Genomic DNA, 27,284 nt, shown 5'->3' with positions numbered 1-27,284 from the left:
TGACGAGAGCATAGAAATCACTCATCACTTAGAATATTGTGCGCAGGACTGAGCACCTGTGTATAGGAAGGACTAAACTAGGGCGGCTATAAACTATATCCTGTAATATAAATTGTGGTGAACACTGTTAGATGTTCCATGATTTTCTGGAATTTATTATTTTCAGCACATTCTTCTGAATTTCTTTTGTTTTGATTCCATATATGATGGGATTTAACATTGGAGGAAAGATCAGGTAGAAAATTGACAGAATGATTTGGGTTGATGACGCGTGTTCCCCAAACCTCTGAGAGATAAATGAGAAAAGTGCTGGGATGTAAGCCACGAGAATGACACAGACATGGGTGACGCACGTGCCACCAACTTTGCGTTGAGCCTCACGAGATGGAAGCCTCAGGACGGCCCTTACTATCATGGTATACGACATGGTGATAAAGACAAAATCTACTCCCACCACTGAGAGGGCAACAATTAACCCGTAGAGGACATTAATCCTGATGTCAGAGCAGGAAAGCTTGGCTACTGCAATGTGTTCACAATAAGTGTGTTCAATGGTGTGGCTCCGACAAAATGGCAACCTCTTAACCAGAAACGGGTGTGGAAATACCAGGAGAATTCCTCTCATGGTCACCAGTATGCCAATCTTTGTGACGACAGTGTTTGTAAGCACAGTAGAGTATCTCAGGGGGTCACATACTGCCACGTAACGATCAAAGGCCATTGCCAAGAGCACCGAGGAACCCATAATGGAAAAAGAATGAACAAAGAACATCTGGACCAGGCAGCCATCGAAGCTGATCTCTCGATCTTTGAACCAGAAGATAAGCAGCATTTTGGGAATGGCGGAATTAGACTGGATGAGGTCCGAGAACAGTAACATTGAGAGGAAGACATACATGGGTTGGTGGAAACTTTGCTCAGTTTTTATGATAAACAGAATACAAAAATTAGCCCCCAAAGTAACTAAGTAGATGAGAGCGAGAGGCACAGAAATCCACCCATGAGCATCTTCTAGTCCCGGGACTCCAGTCAAGATGAAAGAGGAAAAGTTGAGATTCATAACTAATAGTATTCATCACCAACCGGTCATCTCTGATGATAGCTGAGATCTTCACACTTCCATGGATATGAAAAAAAAATCCTAATAACAAATAGTAGAATAAAATTCAAATCCATCTGAAACCAAGTCCCCAGCAGGTAATGAGACAAAGGGGAAGGGTAGGGCCCAGGCAGGATTTGGCGTCCATACGGCCCTACGCACTTTAAATGGTCATGTCCCCTGGTAAGTCAGACTAACGGAGGGTATGAGCACATGACATCTTTATCAGGTGATTCTGCTCTGTAACCCAAAAAATTGCACAAAACCTACAGGTATGACCACACACACGTCTAAAAATATATATTATTATTTAATCCATGCGTAAAATATACACATATAATAAAAAGTGGATGAAAACATTGCCAACAAAGGATATATAATAGAGCACTCTATATTTAAGGGCAGTAAAAGAGGTATCCACATTACATTTCCATCATCATTTTGACAAGGGTACTGGTAAATAGAGGAAAATCCCTATGACCCATATGACCTTAAAAAAAATGATAAAACATATGAATCCCAGATATAAACTATGCATAGCGCTAAGCAATAGGGATAGGTATAAAGATACCTCTAAAATGTGGTGCGCATAAGTCCTAAGTGGTTACAGACCCTAGTTATAACCACACATATCAATATTATAATGCAAACTATATGGTGGCTCAGTGGTTAGGACTATATGGTGGCTCAGTGGTTAGCACTATATGGTGGATCAGTGGTTAACACTGAAGCCTTGCAGTGCTGAGATCCTGGGTTAAAAACCCACCAAGGACAAAATCTGCAAGGAGTTTGTATGTTCTCCCCTTGTTTGTGTGGATTTCCTCCCACACTGCAAAGACATACTGATAGGGAATCTAGATTGTGAGCCCCGATGGGGACAGCAATGATAATGTCTTTAAAGCGCTGCAGAATATGACGGCGCTATGTAAGTAAAATAAATAAACATACTGTATGCCCTGCAGGGTAAAAACAACTTGCTGTGCATATGTTCAGTCTTTTGAGTTTCTTTTCTCTTTAAGTTTCCAGAGACAACAAGCTGTTAAAAGAAGTAAGAGTTCTATACTTAAATTTATTGAATATAATTTAAATAAAAAACTGGCAAAAAGTTGTTGGAAAAAAACGAAAAAAAAAAGAAGCAGAAAAAGCCACAGGGGTATCCTGAAGAGTCTTCCACCTGAATAATTTGTTGGCTTTCCAAACGTCTACAGACATCATGTGCACACACCCTACCTTTACATAGTAGTTAAATTAAAGGGGTGGTCTGAAACACAAATTCATTTTCATCCTAAATGTATTTAATGTCATAATAATATAATCTATTTTCTAATATACTTTAATTAAAAATTTCCCATATAATAATGATCTAGTGTCTAGTCTAATAAATTAAAGATTATTATTACATCTGCATGAATACATCACCAAAACCACCAACAGTACATGACTACATCACCAAAACCACCAACAGTACATGACTACATCACCAGAAGCACTATCAGGTCATGAATTCAGCATCAGAACTATCATAAGTGCACAAATACAGTAATAAGCTTAGTAAAGCAATCAACTACAATGTCAGGTCAATTCCCATTATATAAAATTGTATCATATGAACCTGCAACTCTCAGTAACTCCTTAACAAGTGTATGGAGAAACTGGGAGTGGTTGTTACCAGCCATTATCAGACTGCAGACCATACAGTAACCACAGTACTGATTAGACGCAGGCAGAAGCACTATTAAACATTTAAACAGAAACTTAACTTTTTGGAGAGATCTTATATGTTATACCATTAATTGGTGCTGGTGTGGGTCCACCACCGATTGCTCAACACACCTCTTTGGAGTGTGCAGGTCAGCAGAGAGGACTAAGACTTTTTACTGTATCTGCTCTGTGCTGTGTATGCTCTTCTTGTCTTCTGAGATGCGCATTTAAAATTGGTCATTGGAGTGATTGATGGGGGTCTTACGACTGCATCTCCCACCGATCTGCTGAGAATTAAAGAGCCTAAAACACACAAAAAAACTCCCAAAAGTTTAGTTCCTTTTTTAAGAAGCACTCCCATCAAAGTTGTTATCCTCTTAATATATCACAGTCATCATATTATACAGCACCGTGCACTTACAATTGCTCATTTTGCCTTTCTTCCCAGCTAATTATTCTCTTCTCCACTAGGTCTATGACATCACATGATTAAAAACTGATGAGCTGAATCCTTCAAAGCTCTATGTAGAAACAGGAGGTCAATTTTCCCTGTATGACTCATGAGTCTCTGCAAAAGTCCCTGGTAGGGGGGGAAGAGGGAACAGCTGGATCAGAGTTGAGGAGGGGAATGATAAATGCAGGGACAAGAGACTTCCTGTTTATACATAGAGCAGAAAAAACAGAAGAATTATCTGGGTAGAAAGGCAAAATGAGCAATTGTAAGTACACAGTGCTGTATAATATCAAGATCGCAATATATTAAGAGGATGAAAATTTTGATGGGAGTAGGAGCAGGAGGGGGCTTCTTTAAGGTGCATTTACACTGCGGCTGATAATTGGCCCTCTAAACACTCTGTCAAAAACTTGTTGCAAAAGCAAAATGTTTGTTTATGGGGTGAAATGATTTTTAAGCTCGATTAACTATCAGAATTCTCTGCAGCACATCATCCGGTATAAACATCTGCACCAGAGAACAATGTTATTCTTATGCACACTGGACGATTATACTACCGATCGTTCTGCGCACATCGGTCACAGCGACAGGCTATTAAGCAACTGCCGGTCCTCCGGTGCCAAGTGGAAACTACGGCCCTGGGTAGAGTAGATAGAGTAATGCAATGCAGCCCATCCACACCTCCACGGTGTCTACGAGCATCCAGAGATCTATTGTGGTTGTATCTTGACTTTGTATCTCTGTTTTGGAGACAAGAGACCACTCGTTCATCTTCAGCTTCAGCAATGCTACCCCTCAGGACCCCTCTACTTACTCCAGCTCACATCATTCTCTCTCCTGCATGAATGCTCGCTTCTGTGTTACTGTCTCAGGTAATTATAGAGTCATGGTGGTGTCCCAGAGGAAATTCATTCCTCGGAGGAAAGGTATTGAATGTTATTGCACAATTAATTCCGATTATAGTAACCCAAGTCTCTCCGGCTTCTCGCGTCTTTCTTGGGAACAAAATAAAATTAGTAGCTGAGTTTTTGTCCGGGCCACAAAGAAAAGCTTTACCAGAGCTCGAGAGTTTTATTTTTAATATTTGAAGTAAGAGATTTCCTTAATTGACATTTTTACATTGATAATAATCATCCTTCATCCTTAAAAGATGATCATCAAAATAGAAAATGGCTGCACAAGAAAATGAGTAGCTGTGTAGAATAAAGTAAGTGCCCCATTGCAGAGTTAACTAATTTGCCAAATTGTTGAGATCAGTTAAAGGGTTTATCCCAAAAACTCAGGTTATCCCCTGGATTCATTGAATGGGGGAGAGCTTGCTTATCTCTGGGGTCTGACCACTGGGATCAGGACTCTGAAACCTCAAGATTTTGGCTCTGCTGCCCCATCCTCAATAAAGCAGAGATGCGTACGCTTGACTCTAATCCTTGTCACTGGGGTTGCCAGAAATAGCCCATTTATGATGGGATTGCAGAGCCATGTTCTCGGGGTTCCAAAGCCTCGATCTCGATATTGATGGTGGTCCGTGTGGTCGGTCCTCCAATGATCACCATGTTATCGCCTATCTAATAAAAGAAAAAAAACTCAAGCTTGCTACCAGACTGGATCCAGGGCAAGCACTTCAGGCCTCTGCTTCATACATTGCGATCTTGTTTTTACATATTGTCACGAAGAGAAGACTGAGGGTCAGCCGGGGGACCATTCTAGGTCTTTTCAAAATTTCATTGTTCCAAACCATAATTTGGCAGCTAATAACATCATTATGGAGGTTCTATCTAGAGAACATTTTTTCCCCAATCTTTGCATTAAGGTGCTATCATGGACACCTTGATCCCTGCTGTTAAGTCAACCAATAATTAAGGCACGTGTGAATAAATCTCCACTCCTTTTAGCGGCCATATTGGAAATAAGAAGTCCAGAAATGTGATTCTTTTGGAATTGTATGTGCTCACAACAAATCTTCCAGACAAGCCTCTGGGTTTTCTTGAGCCATTATCTATTTCAACTAAGACTTAAATCCTAATAGACTTTTTACCATTGCCTGGGTTACCCACTGCTACTGAACTTGCTCTTACAATCATTAAGGAGGTCTCCTGCCTACATTGTCTTGAACGGTTCAGCTTATTTTCTCTTATGAAAATCTGTAATAGAGACTTGGCGCTGGATTAAGATTGAGAATCAGAATTCTTTACTCAATTAATGGAATCTTCACCCTATTATTATGTGTCAGTCATAAATTCAACCGTCCTGAGACACGGATTACTGTAGAAGTAGACCTGTGCGCTGAGTGCAGAGTGGAGAACCTGCTTAGGTAGCATGATAAATGGGTTCTGAGTTAAGACTCATGCAGACGTCCATGCATCCAAACACGGACCACGAATGCATGGACTTGCTACATCTCTCGACCCGAGCATGACAGCCTCATAGAAATATGTGAAGCTATCACACTCAGGTCAGGAGAGACACGGCCAGTCCGTTCATTGCAGTCCAAGATTGGACCGAAATCCGCAGACTTCTGCATGAGCCCTTCACAAAAAGGACGGCACAAGAAATGCAAATCGCAGTACAGTCGTTTATAACAAGCAGCACACCATCTCTGACTAACACCGAGTTCAGATTGTATTTCGCTACAAGTTATTGTGCTGCCTTACTTTTGCTTTTTTGTACATTAATCTTATATAAATAAAAATGTAAATGTTTGTTTGTTCAAAATCTTAAATCTCCGAAAGTTCTTCACCAATTGCTTTGAAATTTTGACACAACGTTGCATTCGAATACACGTATGTTTTTATATACCTACTATGTTTTTATATACCAGCTGTTGAACGTAAAAGAAACAGCGAGAGTGGGTGTTGCGAACTCAGTCCCAGGCTTACTCTCTGTTCCATATTCGCCTTTCCTATCAAAAACATATAAAGTGCACATAAACGTGGAATACTGTAACTCGGTTAAATCGATCAAATACATTTGTAAGTACATGAATAAAGGCAGCAACATGGCAGTTTTTGGCATGCAACCAGAAAGAAGTAATCGGAATGCGGTCATACATAGAGATGAAATCGCACAGTATCAGGCTGGAAGATACATAAGCAGCAATGAAGCTGTATGGCCAATTCTTTCTTTTCCCATACATGAACGAAGTCCAGCTGTTATTCATTCAGCAGCACATCTAGAAAATGGACAACGCATCTATTTCACAGCTGCAAATGTGCAACAAATAGCCCTGAATCCACCGGCTACAACGTTAACTGCTTTCTTCACGTTATGTCAAAATGACACATTTGCGAAAACCCTACTGCATTCGGAAGTGCCTACATTTTACACATGGAATGCGAGTACAACATCATTTGAACGACGCAGATGAGGACAACCTGGTATATTCAAAGAAACTACGATAGGTAGACTGTACACCGTGTATCCCAATCAAGATGAATGCTTCTTTCTTCGCATGCTGTTGGTAAATGTGGCCGGTCCAACGTCTTTCCAGCAAAGAATTGAGAATTGTCAACGGCGTTACACATGCCACTTTCCACAGTGCATGTCAAGCTCTGAATTTATTGGAGAACGACCGACACTGGGATGTATGCATTAATGACGCGTGCAACACGTCACATCCAAATCACATTCGTGCATTGTTGGCAATCATATTGACCGCCTGCTCTCCTTCATCTCCAACAGAGTTATGGGAGAAATATAAATCGTACATGACTGTAGATATTTTTCTTCTAATACGCAAGGAAAATTCAAATATGAACATGGATTTTACAGCAGAAGTCTACAACGAAGCGTTGATAATGATTGAAGATTTGTGCTTAGAAATTGCCAACTAAGTTCTTAGTCAATTGGGAATGCCATCACCGAATCGATCTGCTGCTGCTTCATTCGATGTAGAATTGTGTCGTGAACAAAATTACAACACGGGTGATCTTCTGTCGTATGTGCAATCAAGTATTCTTAAGCTAACACTTGAGCAAAAAGGCATTTACAATCAAATAATGCTGACTATCAATAACGGGAGTTGGAGAAATCTTCTTCTTGGATGCGCCAGGAGGAACTGGTAAAACGTTCCTAATTAGATTGATTCTGGCAATTCGATCACACAATGACATAGCTACCAGGTGGAAAAACTGCTCATTCCGCTTTGAAATTGCCATTGAACATGCAATTCATTGAAACTCCCACGTGCAACATTTCCAAAGCTTCCGGCATGGGAAAAGTACTACAGAAATGCAAACTTACTGTTTGGGGTGAATGCACAATGGCGCACAAAAAATAGCTCCAGGCTCTTGATCGATCATTGCAAGATTTACGTGGAAACATCAGACTATTTGGGAATGCATTAATATTGCTTGTAGGAGATTTCAGGCAAACATTACCTGTAATTCCTCGACCAACACCAGCGGACAAAATAAATGCTTGCCTAAAATACTCTACTTTGTGGCGAAACGTAAAGACGTTAAAATTAACTACAAATATGCGTGTCCAGCTGAAAAACGATCGATCAACTGAAAAATTCTCACATCAATTGCTGGAAATTGGGAACGGAAAGGTGCCGGTTGATCTGACCTAAGGACGAATTTCATTGCCCCTTAATTTCTGCAATTTAGTGACGTCAAAAGAACAATTGGTTGAAAAAATATTTCCCAATATTCAAGCCAATTCTAAGAATCACGATCGGCTGAGTGAACGAGCTATTCTTGCGGCCAAGAACAAAGACGTCTACGGACTTAACAATATTATTCAGTCTAACATTCAAAGCGAGGCAGTCAATACAAGCCGTCGACACTGTTGTGGAAGCAGATGAAGCTGTTAATTATCCAACAGAATTGTTGAATTCCCTTGATCTGCCAGGGATGCCACCGCACATATTGCAATTGAAAATTGGCGTGCCAATTATCATGTTGCGAAATATCAACCAGCCAAGGCTTTGCCATGGCACGCGGCTTGCAGTAAAACAATTAATGAGCAACGTCGCTGAAGTAACAATCTTGACAGGACCTTTCAAAGGTGAAGATGTCCTCATTCCTCGCATTCCTATGATTCCAGCGGATGTGCCATTTCAATTTAAGCGATTGCAATTCCTAATTTGATTGGCGTTTGCAATCACCATCAACAAAGCTCAGGGACAATCTTTAGACTTGTGCGGTTTAAATCTAGACACGGATCGCTTCTCACATGGACAATTATATGTTGCGTGTTCTAGAGTCGGCAAAGCAGACAATCTCTATATCTACACAGACAATGGAACAACAACAAATATTGTATACCCACAAGCATTGTGAAATTAAATATTTTAGAAACGTGCGCTTTCTCTTTTCTTTCTTTTCCATTTAACCACAATGAGCTACAGCAGCACGTGGCCGGGTACAGCTAGTAATTAATCAAAAAACAAACACTGACAGTAATTGAAATGCAGCAGGTCAGATGCAGCACCGCCACATATCACTGATCAATCACACTGAGTCTGACGCTGCTGCTGACACTATTTCATCCCCTATCAATTGATTATCTGTATTATTCACAGGCTACTACTCTCATCATCTTCAGTGCAGTAGTTCTGCTACACATTACTGTCTCTAGTATTTGTCCAATGTTGTATGGCTTTCTCTTCTTATCTCTGTTCCTGAGATGTGAGCGCTGATGTTATCCCGTTATCCTGAATCACCCAAAAATGACTGCTGGATTCCCTGCCTTGGCTTTAATACTGGCTCTGATAGTCCCTCTTGATCAACTGTTCCATACCATGTAATGTGACAGCTGCAATGCTGCATGAGCTAATGTCAGCCTTCTGTGACAGACACAATCTTTTACAATGTGTAATAAGGACAGGAGCATAATTAGGATGAGGACAGGTTGGACATTTGCCTTTGGTACAGCCAGTGGAGGGATTGAGGCAGTCTAAGTTCTCTCTCAGTTGGTGGAATATCCCCAGAGTGGGATATACCCATTCTCTGAGACAGTTGTCAAACTACTGTAACAGCTGGCTCAGAGAACATGATAAACGCCAACTCCCGGCATTCAATTGTACTCACGTCTTTTCAGGCAGAAGTACAATTGAGGCCCTGACCACCTACACTTCTGAGGTCTTAGTGCCGTTAACCATGTGATCAGGTGGCAGGACGGTGGACAAAAAAGTAAACGCTCCAATGGAGACAAAGATACAGAGAAGTTTTGGGGGATAATTGAGGGACAGTATTAGGGAGCTTTGGGCGGCAGCATGTGGGAGAAAAATGTGAGGGGACATTTTGGGGGAAGTGTGAAGGGGACAGTATGGGATGGAAGTGTGAGGGGATAGTATTGGGAAAAAGTGTGAGATGACAGTATAGGTAGAATAAGTGTGAGAGGACAGTATGGGGGGAAATGTGAGGGGACAGAATGGGGTAAAAAGTGTGAGTGGAAAGTATGGGAGAAAAGTGTGAGGAGACAATATGGGAGGGAGTGTGAGAAGTCACAGTATAAAGACTGGGTAGTGTGAGTGGCAGCATAGAGCGGGGCTAGCATGGAGAAACAGTGTGAGGACACAGCAAGTAAGGGAAAGATTGCAGAGGTGGTGGGTAGTGTTGAGCCACCCCCGTAGTGTTCGAGTTCGGTTCGGTTCATCAAACACCGGCATGTTGGCCGAACGGTTCGTCGAACGGTTCGTCGAACACCGTCGAACACCGTTAAAACCAATGGCAGGCAAGCAAAAACACATAGAAACACATAGAAAACACCTTCAAAGGTGTCCAAAAGCTGACAAACTGCTCAGAAGACACAACTAACACATGGAAAAGTGACAAGTACATATAGTCATGCGAAAAGAAAAGAGGTGGAGGAGTAAAAGGAGGAGGAGACAAAGATATAGGCATGTCATGCCCTTCTAAAATCAAGGTAGGCTGGAGTAAAAATCTAAAATCAGCCTACCAACACCCAGACGTCGTGACAAGAAAATTAAAAAAAGAAATATCTTTAGGTAGAATGGCGGTTCCATTCAGAACACTTTCCTTACAAGACGTAGTGCTATCCCCGTTGGGAGTCGTGCCAAAAACGGAACCCAATACATTCGGACTAATCCACCATTTGTCATATCCAAGGGGCAGGTCAGTAAACGGCAACATCGACGCGGAACCAAGTACAGTAGTATATACTGTACCTCCTTTGACAAGGCAATCAGACGGGTCAAGAAGTTGGGAAGGGGCACCCTAATGGCCAAAACAGACATTGAGGGGGCGTTCCGGTTACTTACTATTAGAGATGAGCGGTGTTCGACTCGAACTGTTCGTCAACCTCAAATTCGAGCTGTTTTGGGCGGTGGTCAAGTCATTCGACGAACTCGAAAGATTTGCAAAAAATTCGGCTGTTTGAGGTTATGTTCGATACTGTTTGTGCACCAAAAGCGTAACTGGATTTTTTCACAGTAATACTGTTAATTAGTAATGAGCGAGCATGCTCACCACTGCTCGGTGCTCGCCCGAGCATCTCAGTACTCGAGATGTTCGGAGCTCGCCGAGTACTTTCTAGATGCTGGGGCGGGAGCTCGGGTCCCCGTCCTGCATGTCTGGTGCTATTTAGAGCACCAATCATGGAGGGATTGTCTGCCACTCACTGTAATGTCACAGCCATGGTGGTTGTGGCAATACAGTGATTGCCCAAATCGATGGGAACAGTGCTCACAGTGAAACATGAAAAGCCGGCAATTCAGCAGCAGCTTACACCGGTACCCGACAATTTAGAATAGGAAGAATAGAGCATCACACATAGATTAGATAGAGAGAAACATGTCAGTCACATATATAATAAGTACAGTGACAGTGTTGGTTACTGTACTTGTCATTTAGTGTTAAAATAAAGGATTTATTAAAAAAAAAATTGCCGTGGGTTTCCCCGTAATTTTAGTCTCTAGCGGAGGTTAAGCAGACGGCTGAGGCAGATGTTTGAAGCCTGGGAAGGGGGTAATACCCACGGAGCTTCCCAGACTACTAATATCAGCCCCCAGCTGAATACCTAGCCTTTACTAGCTATTAAAATGGGGGACCCAAAAAAAAAAAAATGACGTGGGGTCCCCCCTATTTTAATAGCTAGCAAAGGCTAGGCAGACAGCTGGGGGCTGATATTAATAGCCCAGGAAGGGTGCCATGAATATTGGCCCCCTCCCAGGCTAGAAACACCAGCCGTCAGCCACCCGAGAAATGGCGCATCCATAGGATGCGCCAATTCTGGCACTTAGCCTCGCTCTTCCCACTGCCCTGTAGCGGTGGCAGTGGGGTAATAGGGCTAGGGTTGATGTCAGCTTATAATGCCAGCTGACATCAAGCCTAAGTTAGTAATGGAGAGGAGACTATAAGATGCCCCCATTACTAACCCCATAGTGAAAGTTAAAAAAAAACACAAACACCCAGAATTCTCCCACGCTGGGACGGCATTGAGATGGCAGGCTGGATTGTAGCAGAACGCTGCCATCCAGCATGCCATCCTTCAGAGACACTGCGGAGCGCAGGCAATGTCTCTGAAGGATGACAACCTGGATGGCAGCGTTCTGCTACCATCCAGCCTGCCATCTCAATGCCGTCCCAGCATGGGAAAATTCTCCTGCTCAAGCGGTGACGTCATTTGCCGACACCGCATGTGCAAGAGAATTCTCCCACGCTGTCAGTGACGTGCATGAGGTGAGCTGAGTTCATTGGACATGAACTCGGCTCATCTGGATGCCGTCACAGCGAGACACTGAGGAGCTTCACTGAGGAGTTTCTCAGTGTCTGCGGCATGGCAAGCTGGATGGCAGCTTTCTGCTGCGATCCAGCCTGTCATGTCAATGTAGCAGAGCTGAAGCCGTCCTGGGAACCATGGAAAGGTAAGGATGAGGTTGGTTTATTATTTTACTTTTATTGCAGAAGACATTGGCTTCAGCTGGAATGGGCGTGACGGTAAGTAGAGTTTAATTTAGAACATTAAAGAATTGTGTCTTTATTTCAATTAAAGGACTTTATTCTGGGTGTTTGTGTTTTTTTTAACTTTCACTATGGGGTTAGTAATGGGGGTGTCTTATAGACGCCTCTCCATTACTAACCTGGGCTTGGTGTCAGCTAGCATTATAAGCTGACATCAACCCCAGCCCTATTACCCCGCAACAGGGCAGTGGGAAGAGCGAGGCTAAGTGACAGAATTGGCGCATCCTGGGGCGGCTGATGGCTGGTGTTTCTAGCCTGGGAGGGGGCCAATATTCATGGCACCCTTCCTGGGCTATTAATATCAGCCCCCAGCTGTCTGCCTAGCCTTTGCTAGCTATTAAAATAGGGGGGACCTAACGTTTTTTTTTTTTTTGGGTCCCCCATTTTAATAGCTAATAAAGGCTGGGTATTCAGCTGGGGGCTGATTTTAGTAGTCTGGGAAGCTCCGTGGGTATTATCCCCTTCCCAGGCTTCAAACATCTGCCCCAGCCGTCTGCTTAACCTCTGCTAGAGACTAAAATTACGGGGAACCCCACGCCAACTTTTTTTTTAATAAATCCTTTATTTTAACACTAAATGACAAGTACAGTAACCAACACTGTCACTGTACTTATTATATATATGACTGACATGTTTCTCTCTATCTAATCTATGTGTGATGCTCTATTCTTTCTGTTCTAAATTGTCGGGTACCGATGCTGAATTGCCGGACGGCTTTTTTAAAGAGACGGTGCATGAAAACACTATTATTATTTTAAATAAATCCTTTAACACTAAATGACAAGTACAGTAACCAACACTGTCACTGTACTTCTTATATATGTGACTGACATGTTTCTATCTATCTAATCTATGTGTGATGCTCTATTCTTTCTGTTCTAAATTGTCGGGTACCGGTGTATGCCGCTGCTGAATTGCCGGCTTTTCATGTTTCACTGTGAGCACAGTTCCCATCGATTTGGGCAATCACTGTAATGCCACAACCACCATGGCTGTGACATTACAGTGAGTGGCATACAATCCCTGCATGATTGGTGCTCTAAATAGCGCCAAACATGCAGGACGGGGACCTGAGCTCCTGCCCCAGCATCGCGAAAGTACTCGGCGAGCTCCGAGCATCTCGAGCACTGAGATGCTCGGGCGAGTACCGAGCAGTGGCGAGAATGCTCGCTCATCACTAATTAACAGTATTACTGTGAAAAAATCCAGTTACACTTTTGGTGCACGAACAGTTATCGAACATAACCTCGAACAGCCGAATTTTTGCAAATCGTTCGAGTATAGAGACTGGGCAGTATAGGGGGGACACAGTGTTAGAGGACAATGTGAAGAGGTCATCCACTATGGAAAGGGGGCAGTGTGGTGGGGGGACAGTTAAAATAGAGACAGTGTGTTGATTATAGCCAATAAGGGTGGAGAGTGTGGAGGCAAATTTATAGGAGAGGGCAATGTAGGGGCTATGCACTATAAGACAGACAGTGTGACAGTCATTTTGTATGCAGGGAGCACAATGATGGGCAGTTATTCAGGGGCACGATATGTGAAGATATTTTTATTCAGGAGCATTATAATCACACAGTTTTTTACAGGAATTGTGCTGGGATGTTCTACAAAAGACTAGAGAAGATGGAAGTCCCCTGAGATAACATGTGAAGATGTCACATACAAGGTACCTGGATGTAAATGTTTATTTTTGATACTGATTGTGATAGTGATTGCGTCTCATTAGTACTGTGGTTCCTGTATGATCCGCAGTCTGATGATGGCTGGTAACAACTCCCAGTATCTCCTTACCATTGTTGAGGACATCATGGGAGTTGTAGATTCATGTGATACAATTGAAACCTATAATGGAAGGAATGTAACCCTAATCATAAACAAATATAGGGGCAATGAAGCACAAATACAAGCAGACCAATAACTGTCACAAACCGATCGGAGCCACGTGCCCCTGATCCTTCCTCACAACTTCCGTGAGTTCCGGGTTTAGGATAATGTGAAGCGAGCTTATAAATGTTATATATTTATTTACTCAAAAGAGTGATGCTAGGTACAATATATACAAGCGGTTACAAGATATATATATACAGTAGTCAGACAGATACAGTAAGGAAGCAGTAATACGATACAGTAAAATTAAAAGGAATAAAAGTGAATATACCACACTTTCATCAAAGGTCTCTGGACACGGCAGGAAGGGTGCTGTCATGGGTCCAGGGCGGTTCCTTGTGTCTTTCTGCCCATCTGTAGTGACAGGTGACCCTCAACAGAAGACCCCTCCTCTCTCACAGAGGGACACATTTATACGTAACTTGGGCAGGGCAGCAAATAGGCGATTTACATGTAATCTCCTCTTCCCTTCTATCAGACATTTCATAATCCATTTCCCAGCAATATTCTCATTGTAAGGTGCGCATGGTAATTGATCTAACACAGGAGCTTCCCCAGACTTCAGAGGTAATTCAATTAGCTATTCCTCATTGCCATGATTCAATTAGCTCCCCCATACTCTTGTCAGGAATAGGCGTTTGCACTACAAAGGTATATATCCTAGCTGACCTGTATTCAATTCTCTCCTGGCTGGTCACCCTGGTGTGAATGAGCCTCCCAGGGGTTGATGTATAGAAGGGAAACAAATGCTGATGTAAATACTTTGTCCTCTCTGAGGTGAGACTGCAGGCCAAGGTACCCATTGTGTTAATGCTGATTACCTGAAAGCAGCAGGAAGAAGGGGGGAACACCATTTCCCCTGTGGTCCGTTGAAGTCAGACAGACCAGCATTCCTGGCTGAGACCTTCATAACTGGGAATATGAATTTCCAGTCCCTAGCCTCACCACACCTCCCCCTTTTAGAGTGCGTTCGGAGGAAGACCTCGTCGATCATCATCCGCAAGCACTTCAGCTGCTTCCCCTTGCCTGGATAACCCATCTGCGTTACCGTGGGCCCGGCCAGACTTATACCGAACATCAAAGTTGTAGTGTTGGAGAGCTAGGCTCCAACGCAACAACCTTCCGTTCTCACCGGCTACTCGAGATAGCCAAGTGAGGGGGTTGTGATCCGTCACCACTGTGAAATGGCGCCCATACATGTATGGCTGCAGATGCTGCAGAGCCCACACGATCGCCAGGCATTCCTTCTCCACCGTAGAGTAGGCCACTTCCCTCGGCAGAAGTTTCCGACTGAGGTATTGAACAGGGTGCTCTTGACCTGCTGAGTCAGGTTGGCTCAGCACCGCACCAAGTCCGTAGGTGCTGGCGTCAGTCTGTACTACAAGCGGCCGGGAGTCATCGTACGCCTGGAGTACAGGGGCTGCCGCCAGGGCAGCTTTCAAGGCCTGGAAGGAGCGCTCACAGTCCGCTGTCCAGTTGACAGCTTGCGGCAGCTTCTTCTTGGTGATGTCTGTCAGGGGCTTGGCCAGGGCACTATAGTCCTGTACGAACTTCCTACAGTACCCGGCCGTACCCAAGAAAGACATCACCTGCTTCAACGTGCCATTGAACCGTTCACACAGGCCATTAGTCTGGGGGTGATATGGGCTGGACACCAGATGTTGCACCCCTGTTTGCTTACACAGGCTCTGCATCAAGTCAGACATGAACTGGGTCCCTCGGTCCGTGAGCATCTCCTGGGGGAATCCAACATGGGTGAAGATTTCCAGGGCTTTGGCCACTATGTCTGCCCGGATGGAGGACAGCGCGACAGCTTCTGGGTACCTAGTAGCGTAGTCTACTACCGTTAGTATGTAGCGTTTCCCGGAGCTGCTGGGAATGGGCAGCGGCCCTATGAGGTCCACAGCGATCCGCTGGAAAGGCTCACCTATTATGGGCAGAGGTGTCAATGGGGCTTTAGGGCCTCGCCCCGCCTTCCCCATCCTCTGACAGGTGACACACGAACGGCAGTAGGCAGCTACTGCTGTCCCCATCTTAGGCCAATAAAAGAAGTGGGCTAGCCGAGCCTTGGTCTTAGCGACCCCTAGGTGACCAGCCAACGGAATTTCATGCGCGAGCCATACAAACTCAGCCCTGTACGGCTGAGGTACCACTAGGTGCCTCTCACCGCGCCAACCTTCCTGTCCATCTGTGGGCAGTGTTTCCCTATACAGCCTCCCTTGGTCCCAGAACAAGCGGTCCTTGTCCGTCTCCAAGGGGGGCTTACCTGCTCGTTCCTTCAAGGCTTCCAGGCTGCTGTCGGCTTGGACAGCCGCCTGGAACTCCTGGCTGGAGCCCGCTAACAGAGACCTGAAGGCCGCACTCTCGCCGGAACCCTCAGGGAACGGCGCTGGGGGGTTAACACCAGTGGGCCCAGTCCCAGACCCAGGTGATGGGGTGGAGGAGTCAGGGTGCAAAGCGGCCTCTGCCTCCTGAGCCCTCCTGCTGCGGGTGACCACAGCAATGCCCGGGGTCTCCTCAGGGAGTCCCGGTCCCCTTCCCTCACCTGGATGGGTTGTGAGGTCACTGTGGTTGCCCCAACATGTGATACACACTTGACAGGTTCACTAGGTTTTGAGCTGCTGGAGGGCTCATGTGCAAGCTGACAGTTGGGAGGGGCAGGCAAGGCCCCCACCAGCTCCTCAGCCAAGCCAGAGAGTTCATTAGCACGACAATGAATTACATTGGCATTCTCACTGAAAAGTTCAGAGCTGGACATGTCAGCTGAGAGAGCAGGAAGGGGGGCTAAATCCCCCCCAGCTGCACTCCTGTCAGCTGGCACGTCACTACAAGGATCAGCATGTATGGTACCACAAAGTATAATATCACTTACAGATACATTACCACGGGGCAGTGGGGTTGCTCTCTTCCCATACTGAGAGGTGAGAGGCCCCAAGTCTGTACCCAACAAGACATTAGCAGGGAGACGAGATGTAACCCCGACCTCTACCAGCCCCTTGTCCACACCCCAATCTAGATGCCCACAAGCCATGGGTAGAGTTATCTTCTCCGTACCAACCCCGCTGACGGTCAGCGTCTTTCCAGGGATGATACTCTCCGGGGGTACCAGTTCAGGCTGTACTAGGGTCACATCGGCCCCCGTGTCCCTTAGTCCCATAACCACCTTATTCCCCACAGTCACTTGCTGGAGATTGTCATTGGGCCTGGCCCCACCCCTCCCCACCACATAAACTGTTGGACCCGCTGCTGGGGTTTGGGAAGTAGGGGGGTTCCTCTTCCGGCTAGGGCAGTTCGCCCTGTAATGTCCCGGCTGATTGCAGGCGTGACATCGAGGGGGTCCTCCCTGGGGCTTGGAAGGGGAAACAATGGGGCCCATAGGTTTACGGGTGGGGGAAGTGTCAGGAAAAACTGCAGGGTTACCCGCAACAGGATTAGTCTTACCCCCCCTCCAGCCGGTGCTGACGGGTCTCCGCGACGTCCTGTTGGCGACGTACTCAACCGCTAGCTCCGCAGCAGTTCTGGCATCTTGGGGTTTCCGGTCCAGGACATATTGTTGCACTTCCTCCGAGCAAATGTTTAAGAATTGCTCCTTGAGGAACAGATCCAAGGTTGCTTTGTCGGGATTGTCTATCTCTCCCTCTGCCCATCTGTGAAGCTGGACACTCATCTGGAGCAGAGTCTCTAGGTGGCTCTCGGTCGGTCATTTCCTCAGGCTGCGGAATTTCACTCTGTACACCTCAGGCGTGAGACGGTACCTCAGGATTAGCGCCGCTTTAATGAGGTCATAGTCCTGGTGCTGGGCTGCAGGGAGAGACGAGAAAGCGTCCAGGGCTCTCCCTCTTAGCCTGGTGGACAGGGTGCGTGCCCAGTCTGCCTTGGGTACCTGGTACTGGAGACACACCTGTTCAAACCCTTTCAGGAAAAGGTCCAGGTCTCCGTCCGATTCCAGGACAGGCAAATCCTCTGAGCGCAGCTTAGCTTTTGGGGCTGCTGGAGTCTGTGCTGTTTGAGCCGGTGGGTCCTGCCGGCTCCGCAGCTGGGCTAACTGTAGCTGGTACTGCCTTTCCTCCTTTCTTTTCTGGGCATCTCGCTCAGCTTGCCACATGTGGAGCACGGCCTGGCTCTGCTCCTGCTGTCCATCTCTCAGAGCCTGGAGGTAGGCCTGCATAAGAGCGTCCAGGGCCGGGTTACTGGCCCCTCCAGCTGGAGCTGTGGATTGCATAACAGAATGTCCAGGATTTTCGTGGGTGTCGGGGGCACTTCCACCCTCCTCTGACACCTCAGTCTGGTCAGCGACTGGCACCATACTGCCACCTTCCATCTGCTCAGCGTACCCTCTGGTAGCACTCATCTGGGAACCTTTGATTCTGAGGCAGTATGCCATCCACCAGAGACCGTAGCCAAATAAAAGATAGGACAGAAAACTAAGAGGGGGAAGGGTATAGTATCGCACACACGCTTTCACTGTATACTATGTCTGATCTACTAACTAGCACCGAGCTCAGTTCACAGATATCCAAATCCCACCCACTGCCACCAATTGTCACAAACCGATCGGAGCCACGTGCCCCTGATCCTTCCTGACAACTTCCGTGAGTCCCGGGTTTAAGATAATGTGAAGCGAGCTTATAAATTTTATATATTTATTTACTCAAAAAAGTGATGCTAGGTACAATATATACAAGCGGTTACAAGATAGATATATACAGTAGTCAGACAAATACAGTAAGGAAGCAGTAATACGATACAGTAAAATTAAAAGGAATAAAAGTGAATATACCACACTTTCATCAAAGGTCTCTGGACACGGCAGGAAGGGTGCTGTCATGGGTCCAGGGCGGTTCCTTGTGTCTTTCTGCCCATCTGTAGTGACAGGTGACCCTCAATAGAAGACCCCTCCTCTCTCACAGAGGGACACATTTATACGTAACTTGGGCAGGGCAGCAAATAGGCGATTTACATGTAATCTCCTCTTCCCTTCTATCAGACATTTCATAATCCATTTCCCAGCAATATTCTCATTGTAAGGTATGCATGGTAATTGATCTAACACAGGAGCTTCCCCTGACTTCAGAGGTAATTCAATTAGCTATTCCTCATTGCCATGATTTAATTAGCTCCCCCATACTCTTGTCAGGAATAGGCGTTTGCACTACAAAGGTATATATCCTAGCTGACCTGTATTCAGTTCTCTCCTGGCTGGTCACCCTGGTGTGAAGGAGGCTCTCAGGGGTTAATGTATAGAAGGGAAACAAATGCTGATGTAAATACTTTGTCCTCTCTGAGGTGAGACTGCAGGCCAAGGTACCCATTGTGTTAATGCTGATTACCTGGAAGCAGCAGGAAGAAGAGGGGAACACCATTTCCCCTGGGGTCCTTTGAAGTCAGACAGACTAGCATTCCTGGCTGAGACCTTCATAACTGGGAATATGAATTTCCAGTCCCTGGCCTCACACAGGACGGGGACCTGAGCTCTGCCCCAGCATCGCGCAAGTACTCGGCGAGCTCCGAGCATCTCGAGTACTGAGATGCTCGGGCGAGTACCGAGCAGTGGCGAGCATGCTCGCTCATCACTAATTAATAGTGTTGAGCGAGCACTAAAATGCTCAGGTGCTCGAAGCTCGGGCCGAGCTCACTGTGATACTCGGGTGCTCGACCCGAGCAACGAGCCCAATGTTAGTCTATGGGAGAACATTTTTGCGGCGGCTCCCCCGGCAGTCTGTAGAAAGCCTAGAAAGTGCCCAAAACGATAGTGACAGTGCTCAAATGACATAGGGACAGCATGGGGATCGCCCCAGGAAGCATTTCTGACCCCCAGGTCACTGCTGTCAACAACGTGGTCAGAGGTATTAAGCCACTTTTACAGGCTCACAATAAAACGTTCAAAAACGAAAGTGAAAGTGCTTTCCTGTGAAATGAGTTCAAGTCTCCAGGTCCAGATGAATTACACCCCAGAGTACTGAAGGAGATCGTAGAAGAAATTTTAGAACCACTCTCCATAATCTTTGAAAATTCTTGGAGAACAGGAGAAGTCCCAGAAGACAGGAGAAGAGCAAATGTTGTTCCTATCTTCAAAAAGGGGAAGAAGGTGGACCCAGGGAACTATAGGCCGGTGAGTCTGACTTCTATACCAGGAAAGATCTTTGAACAAATTATTAAACAACATGTATGTAAGTACATGGATAAGAATGAAGTGATTAACCAGAGTCAGCATGGGTTTGTAACTAACAAGTCATGTCAGACTAACTTAATTTCCTTCTATGACAGAATCACTGACTGGGTGGATCAGGGAAATGCTGTAGATATAGTATATCTTGACTTCAGCAAAGCATTTGACAAAGTATCTCACACCATCCTTATTGAAAAAATGACCAAATATGCAATGGACCAGGCAACTGTTAGGTGAATTCATAACTGGCTTAGTGATCGGACTCAAAGGGTGGTTGTAAATGGCTTCACATCCAGCTGGATGAATGTCTCAAGTGGGGTACCACAGGGCTCCGTCCTGGGACCTGTATTGTTCAACATCTTTATCAATGATTTAGATGAAGGAATTGAGGGTAAACTGATTAAATTTGCTGATGACACAAAGCTAGGAGGGATAGCTAATACTAGAGAAGAGAGAGAGAGGATTCAAAAAGACCTAAATAAACTGGAGCAGTGGGCAGCAACCAACAGAATGGTTTTTAACAGGGAAAAATGCAAAGTACTACATCTGGGCAATAAAAATGAAAAAAGCATATACAGAATGGGTGGAATAGAGCTAAGCAACAGTACATGTGAAAAAGACTTAGGTATACTAATAGATCATAGACTGAACATGAGTCAACAGTGTGATGCAGCAGCAAAAAAGGCAAATACAATTCTGGGATGTATTAACAGAAGCATACAGTCTAGATCACGTGAAGTCATTATCGGTCTTTACTCCTCTTTGGTCAGACCTCATCTGGAATACTGTGTACAGTTTTGGGCACCACATTTTAAAAAAGACATAGACAAACTGGAGCAAGTTCAGAGAAGAGCGACCAGAATGGTGACTGGTCTGCAAACCATGTCCTATGAGGAACGGTTGCAGGATTTGGGATTGTTTAGCTTGCAAAAAAGAAGACTGAGAGGAGACTTAATAGCTGTCTACAAATATGTCAAGGGCTGTCACATTGTAGAAGGATCATCTTTATTCTCATTTGCACAAGGAAAGACTAGAAGCAATGGGATGAAACTAAATGGGAGGAGACACAGATTAGATATTAGAAAAAACTTTTTGACAGTTAGGGTGATTAATGAGTGGAACAGGCTGCCACGAAAGGTGGTGATTTCCCCTTCAATGGACGTCTTCAAACAGAGGCTGGACAGACATCTGTCTGAGATGATCTAGTGAATCCTGCTTTGAGCAGGGGGTTGGACCAGATGACCCAGGAGGTCCCCTCCAACTCTACCATTCTATGATTCTATGATTCTATGATTCTATGTTAACCCCTTAACGACCATGGGTCTTTCTGTTTTTGTGTTTTCCTTTTTTGCTCCCCTTCTTCCCAGAGCCAGAACTTTTTTAATTTTCGTTCAATATGGCCATGTGAGGGCTTATTTTTTGCGGAATGAGTTGTACTTTTAAACACCATCACTGGTTTTACCATATCCTGTGCTGGAAAATGGGAAAAAAATTCCAAGTGCAGTGAAACTGCAAAAAAATGAAATTCCACAGTTGTTTTTTGGGTCCTTTTTTAACACGTTCACAGATTGCTAAAACTGACCTGCCATCATTATTTTCCAGGTCGTTACAAGTTCATAGACATCAAACATGTATAGGTTCTTTTTTATTTAAGTGGTGAAAAAAAAATCCAAAGCTTGCTAAAAAAAAAAAAAATTACGCCATTTTCCGAGACCCTTAGCTTCTCCATTTTTCGGGATCTGGGGCCAGGTGAGGGCTTATTTTTTGAGTGCCGGGCTGACGTTTTTATTGATACCATTTTGGGGTAGATCCGATGTTTTGATCGCCCGTTATTGCATTTTATTGCAAAGTTGTAGCGACCAGAAAAACTTAATTCTGGCGTTTAAATTTTTTTTCTCGTTACGCCGTTTACTGATTGTATTAATTCTTCTTTTATATTGATAGATCGGGCGATTCTGAACGCGGCGATACCAAATATGTTTATGTGTTTTTTTTTATATATATATATTTTATTTTGAATGGGGCGAAAGGGGGGTGACTTAAACTTTTATATATTTTTTATTTTTTTATATTTTTAAAAACTTTTTTTTTACACTTTCTGCTTGCTTCTATAGTCTCCAGAGGAGACTAGAAGCAGCAGATGTCTGATTGCTTCTACTGCATACAAGTGATGAGCAGATCGCTTGTATGCAGGAGAAATACTCACTTGCTATGAGCGCTGACCACTAGGTGGCGCTCATAGCAATTGAGACATGACAACCACAGGCGTCTGCTGCAGACCCTGAGTTGTCATGCCCACCCATTGGTGACCCGCGATCACGTGACGGGGTCACTGATGGGCGGGGCTTAGGACTCCCGGAAGCGCGAGTTAAATGCCACTGTCAGAGATTTAACATGTTAACAGCCACGGGTGGATTGCGATTCCAATAATCAGCTGACATGTGCTCGCTTCAGTGCGGGCTCACCGCCGGAGCCCCCGCTGAACCGGCCTTCCCGACCTGGTGCGTACTATTACTGACCAGGTCGGAAAGGAGTTAAGGAACATCCTTTCCAGGGTAAAGACTTGTGTATAAGGTAAAATAAATAACCAAAAACAAAAATACTCCTCCACACCTTTCTGTTCCTTGGAATGCAAGCATATGTATGTAGTAGCAGCTAGGCCTGAGGTGGTCAGCGTTTTGGCGCATATTCTACCTCCTTCGAGGATTGCTGGATGTTTTCCTGCTACTATCCCAGTTCTATGACTCCCGTTAAAATAAAGCTTCAGGTGATGAATGATGGATGAGGTGGTGGCAAAGGAGAAAGAGCAGGAGGAACAGGGACTATTCACATCAATATCAGGCCAGCCAACCACACATGTCTTGTAGGATATGTTTCTGTACCAAAAGGAGCGGTTCAGCTACACAGTTATAAGGCATACAGTGAATGCAATGCCTACCAAAAATTTCGAGGCACTCCAATGCCCCTTGGAAGTGACATGGAGGTCAGAGGGCCTTAACTAAACCGTTTTTTCCATTTATAGCAACTGGGTCTCCTGTACACTGTTGGCCTAAGCAGGTAATGGAAGGCTTTCTAAAAATTATTAGACACTGCAATGCCCCTTGAAACAGACGTGGATTACAGCGTATTAAAAACCTTCTACCCATTATTGGGGAGTGGGTCTCCCTTAGTGTTCGCCTATGCATTGAAAAGCAAAAGCTGACAAAAATTAGGAGGAAATGCAATGCCCGTTGCAAGAGTCGTGGAGGTTAGAGGTAATTAAAAACAACATGTCAATGCCCATTGGAAGAGCTGTGGAGTTCAGAGTGGTTTAACAAGACGGTTTTAATGCCCCTTAGAAGAGACGTGGAGTTCAGAGTGGTTTAACAAGACAGTTTTAATGCCCCTTGGAAGAGATGTGGAGGTCACAGTAGCTTAACAAGATGGTTTTAATGCCCCTTGGAAGAGATGTGGAGTTCAGAGTGGTTTAACAAGACAGTTTTAATGCCCCTTGGAAGAGTGGTGGAGGTTACAGTGGAATAAAAAGACAATATCAATGCCCCGTGGAAGAGACGTGGAGGTCACAGTAGCTTAACAAGACGGTTTTAATGCCCCTTGGAAGAGTGGTGGAGGTCGCAGTGGAATAAAAAGACAATATCAATGCCCCTTGGAAGAGTGGTGGAGGTTACAGTGGAATAAAAAGACAAAATCAACGCCCTGTGGAAGAGACGTGGAGGTCACAGTAGCTTAACAAGACGCTTTTAATGCCCCTTGGAAGAGTGGTGGAGGTCGCAGTGGAATAAAAAGACAATATTAACGACCCTTGGAAGAGACGTGGAGGTCACAGTAGCTTAACAAGACGGTTTTAATGCCCCTTGGAAGAGTGGTGGAGGTCGCAGTGGAATAAAAAGACAATATCAATGCCCCTTGGAAGAGTGGTGGAGGTTACAGTGGAATAAAAAGACAAAATCAACGCCCTGTGGAAGAGACGTGGAGGTCACAGTAGCTTAACAAGACGCTTTTAATGCCCCTTGGAAGAGTGGTGGAGGTCGCAGTGGAATAAAAAGACAATATTAACGACCCTTGGAAGAGACGTGGAGGTCACAGTAGCTTAACAAGACGATTTTAATGCCCCTTACAAGAGCCATGCAGTACAGCATATTAAAAACATTATTCCCATTATTGGGGATTGGGTCTCCCATAGTCTTTGCCTATGCCTTCCAAGCAAAAGCTGCCAAAAATTAGGACAGAGGAACTTGCAATGCTGGCAACATGGACCACGGTCACCCTGGTGGTATAGTGGTCGTGGAGGATGAGGATAAGGAGAAGAGCAAAAAACAGCCGAAATGAGGAAGCGTATACCCATGTGTGGGTGTGAAGCGATGCATGGGAATACACCTCCCGAAATAACACAGTGGATTTGACTTTATGTTACTCTGTTGTCATTTGGTGGTGATGAGAAGTCTGGCCCAATCCAGCCATTGTTCATTTTGATAAGGGTCAGCTTGTTAGCATTGTCAGTTGACAGGTGAGTGCGCTTATCAGTTATAATTCCCCCAGCGGCACTAAAAACACGCTCCGATAACACGCTAGCGGCAGGGCAGGCCAGGACCTTCAAGGCATACAGAGAGAGTTCATTCCAAGTGTCCAGCTTGGATATCCAATAATTAAAAGGCACAGAGGAATCACGGAGGACGCTGGTACTCCCTCACCATCTTTTGAAACTTTCCACTCCTTGTGAGAGTACCCTGCGCCTCAGGGCCTGTAAGCTGGGCAGGTCTCAGAAAACTGTCCTAGAACATTGACAGTGTTCCTCTGCCTCTGCTGGATTGGAGTTGCGTCTCTCTCGCCTGTATGCCTTAGTTGGGCAATGAACTGTGACCTCTGCCGCTACCGTGTTCAGATGGGAATTTTTTTAATAGTTCTGCAGCAAGGGCCTTCTGTTACTGCCCCATTTTTGTAGACCTCTCCAACTCAGGAATAAGAGAGTGAAAGTTCTCCTTGTAGAGGGGGTCTAAAAGTGTCATCAACCAGTAATGACTGTCACCCAACATTTTGACAATGCGAGGGTCACGGTTAAGGCAGCGTAACATAAAGTCAGCCATGGGTGCCAGACTGGTAACGGGCAAGACTTCCGTGTCCTCACCAAGATGAAGACTGATAGTGTTGAGCGATCACTAAAATGCTCGGGTGCTCGAAGCTCGGGCTGAGCTTACCGTGATACTCGGGTGCTCGACCCGAGCAACGAGCCCAATGTTAGTCTATGAGAGACCCGAGCATTTTTGCGGCAGCACCCCCGGCAGTCTGTAGAAAGCCTAAAAAGTGCCCAAAACGATAGTGACAGTGCTCAAAAGACATGGGGGCAGCATGGGGATCACCCCTGGAAGCATTTCTGACCCCCAGGTCACTGCTGTCAACAACGTGGTCAGAGGTATTAAGCCACTTTTGCGGGCTCACAATAAAACGTTCAAAAACGAAACTGAAACGGTTTTCCTGTGAAATATGTTAAGGAATTTCCTTTCCAGGGTAAAAACTTGTGTATAAGGTAAAATAAATAACCAAAAACAAAAATACTCCTCCACACCTTGGGCTATGTTCACAAGTAGCATTTTTCATGCGTTTTTGCACTTTTGTATTGCTTTCAACCGTGACAAATGCGTTCACTGGGAAATGTCATTTTAACATTTTACAACCTTATCTGGCCATGTGCTGTGTGACACATGCATACAGTGCTGAAAAGACAAGGGATCAGCATGGGGAAGACCCCTGGAAGCATCTCTGACCCCCAGGTCACTGTCTAAAAGTGTGCCCATCAGAAGTGATCCTTGCCGCATCAGAAGATGCAGACTTGCAACTATCCCCGTGCAAGTCCTTGTCCCAGGGCAGTGTTCAGTTGTACCTCCCCCATTCCTTGCAATGCAAGCGAAAATATGCAGCCAACCACCCACCCACCCGCAGGCTGCAATACCATACTGCTAGCTTTCACTTGAAATCGGGCCTTTTAGTTTGGAGGAGGCCGAAGCTGGCCACTACCTCATGGCCGCTTCGGCAGCGAGGTATCCATACTCAGTCCCCAGCCGCCCGGCGGCCGGGTGTCCACGCTCGGTCCCCAGCCGCCAGGTGGCGTCCAGGTGTCCATACTCGGTCCCCAGCCGCCCTGATTTCTCCTGTCACCTTCCCCCACACTTTTCTTAGCCTGGCCTGCTTTAGGGCAGCATTGGACGAGCCCAACAGAGAACCAGACTCCTCCGGTGGGCCCTGGCTTCTCCATCAGGGGAGTTGAGAGTGCCTAGGTGAGGAGCATGATGATGATGATAGAAGTTAGCATCTGCTTTGTTTTCTTGGAATGCAAGCGCATGTATGTAGTAGTGGCTAGGCCTGAGGTGGTCCGCGTTTTGGCGCATATCCTACCTCCTCCGAGGATTGCTGGATGTTTTCCTGCTACTATCCCAGTTCTATGACTCCCGTTAAAACAAAGCTTCAGGTGATAAATGATGGATGAGGTGGTGGCAAAGGAGAAAGAGCAGGAGGAACAGGGACCATTCACATCAATATCAGGCCAGTCAACCAGATATGTCTTGTAGGATATGTTTCTGTAACAAAAGGAGTGGTTCGGCTACACAGTTATAGGGCATACAGTGAGTGCAATGCCTACCAAAAATTTCGAGCCACTCCAATGCCCCTTGGAAATGACATGGAGGTCAGAGGGCGTTAACTAAACCTTTTTTTCGATTTATAGCAACTGGGTCTCCCGTGCACTGTTGGCCTAAGCAGTGAATGGAAGGCTTTCCAAAAATTATGAGGAACTGCAATGCCCCTTACAAGAGCCATGTGTGGCACCCCAGGAGTCTGGTCACCACAGTAATAGAGATATTACGTCGGAGAGCAAGTGGGAGGTTTCCTGGTCAGTATCCCTTAAACATGTGTAGCACCCTGAGGATTCGGCTGCTACAGGGGTATTGCACCTCAACCCAGAGGTGTGATATTCCACTCCCGGGTAAGGATGGAGTGTGGATCTGAGCACGGTAGGCTGCATGCACTACACACATCCCATTTCCGAGGAAC

General features: G+C 45.4%; 1 protein-coding gene across 1 annotated transcript; it reads right to left on the bottom strand.

Moving 5' to 3' along the window:
• Positions 1-127: 127 nt before the first annotated feature.
• LOC141248817 (olfactory receptor 52N4-like) lies at positions 128-2,775 on the bottom strand. The gene is made up of 2 exons (XM_073669455.1): positions 2,748-2,775; positions 128-1,050 (listed from the first exon to the last, which is right to left on the bottom strand). The coding sequence occupies exons 1-2, from the start codon at positions 2,773-2,775 to the stop codon at positions 128-130; spliced, it is 951 nt and encodes a 316-aa protein (XP_073525556.1).
• Positions 2,776-27,284: the final 24,509 nt, after the last annotated feature.

This window comes from Phyllobates terribilis, unplaced genomic scaffold, assembly GCF_046119375.1.
Source record: "Phyllobates terribilis strain yellow unplaced genomic scaffold, ASM4611937v1 Scaffold_2__4_contigs__length_985480577, whole genome shotgun sequence".
NCBI lineage: Eukaryota > Metazoa > Chordata > Amphibia > Anura > Dendrobatidae > Phyllobates > Phyllobates terribilis.
The sequence above is the reverse complement of the archived record's forward strand: the minus strand, read 5'-3'. Positions and strand labels throughout refer to the sequence as shown.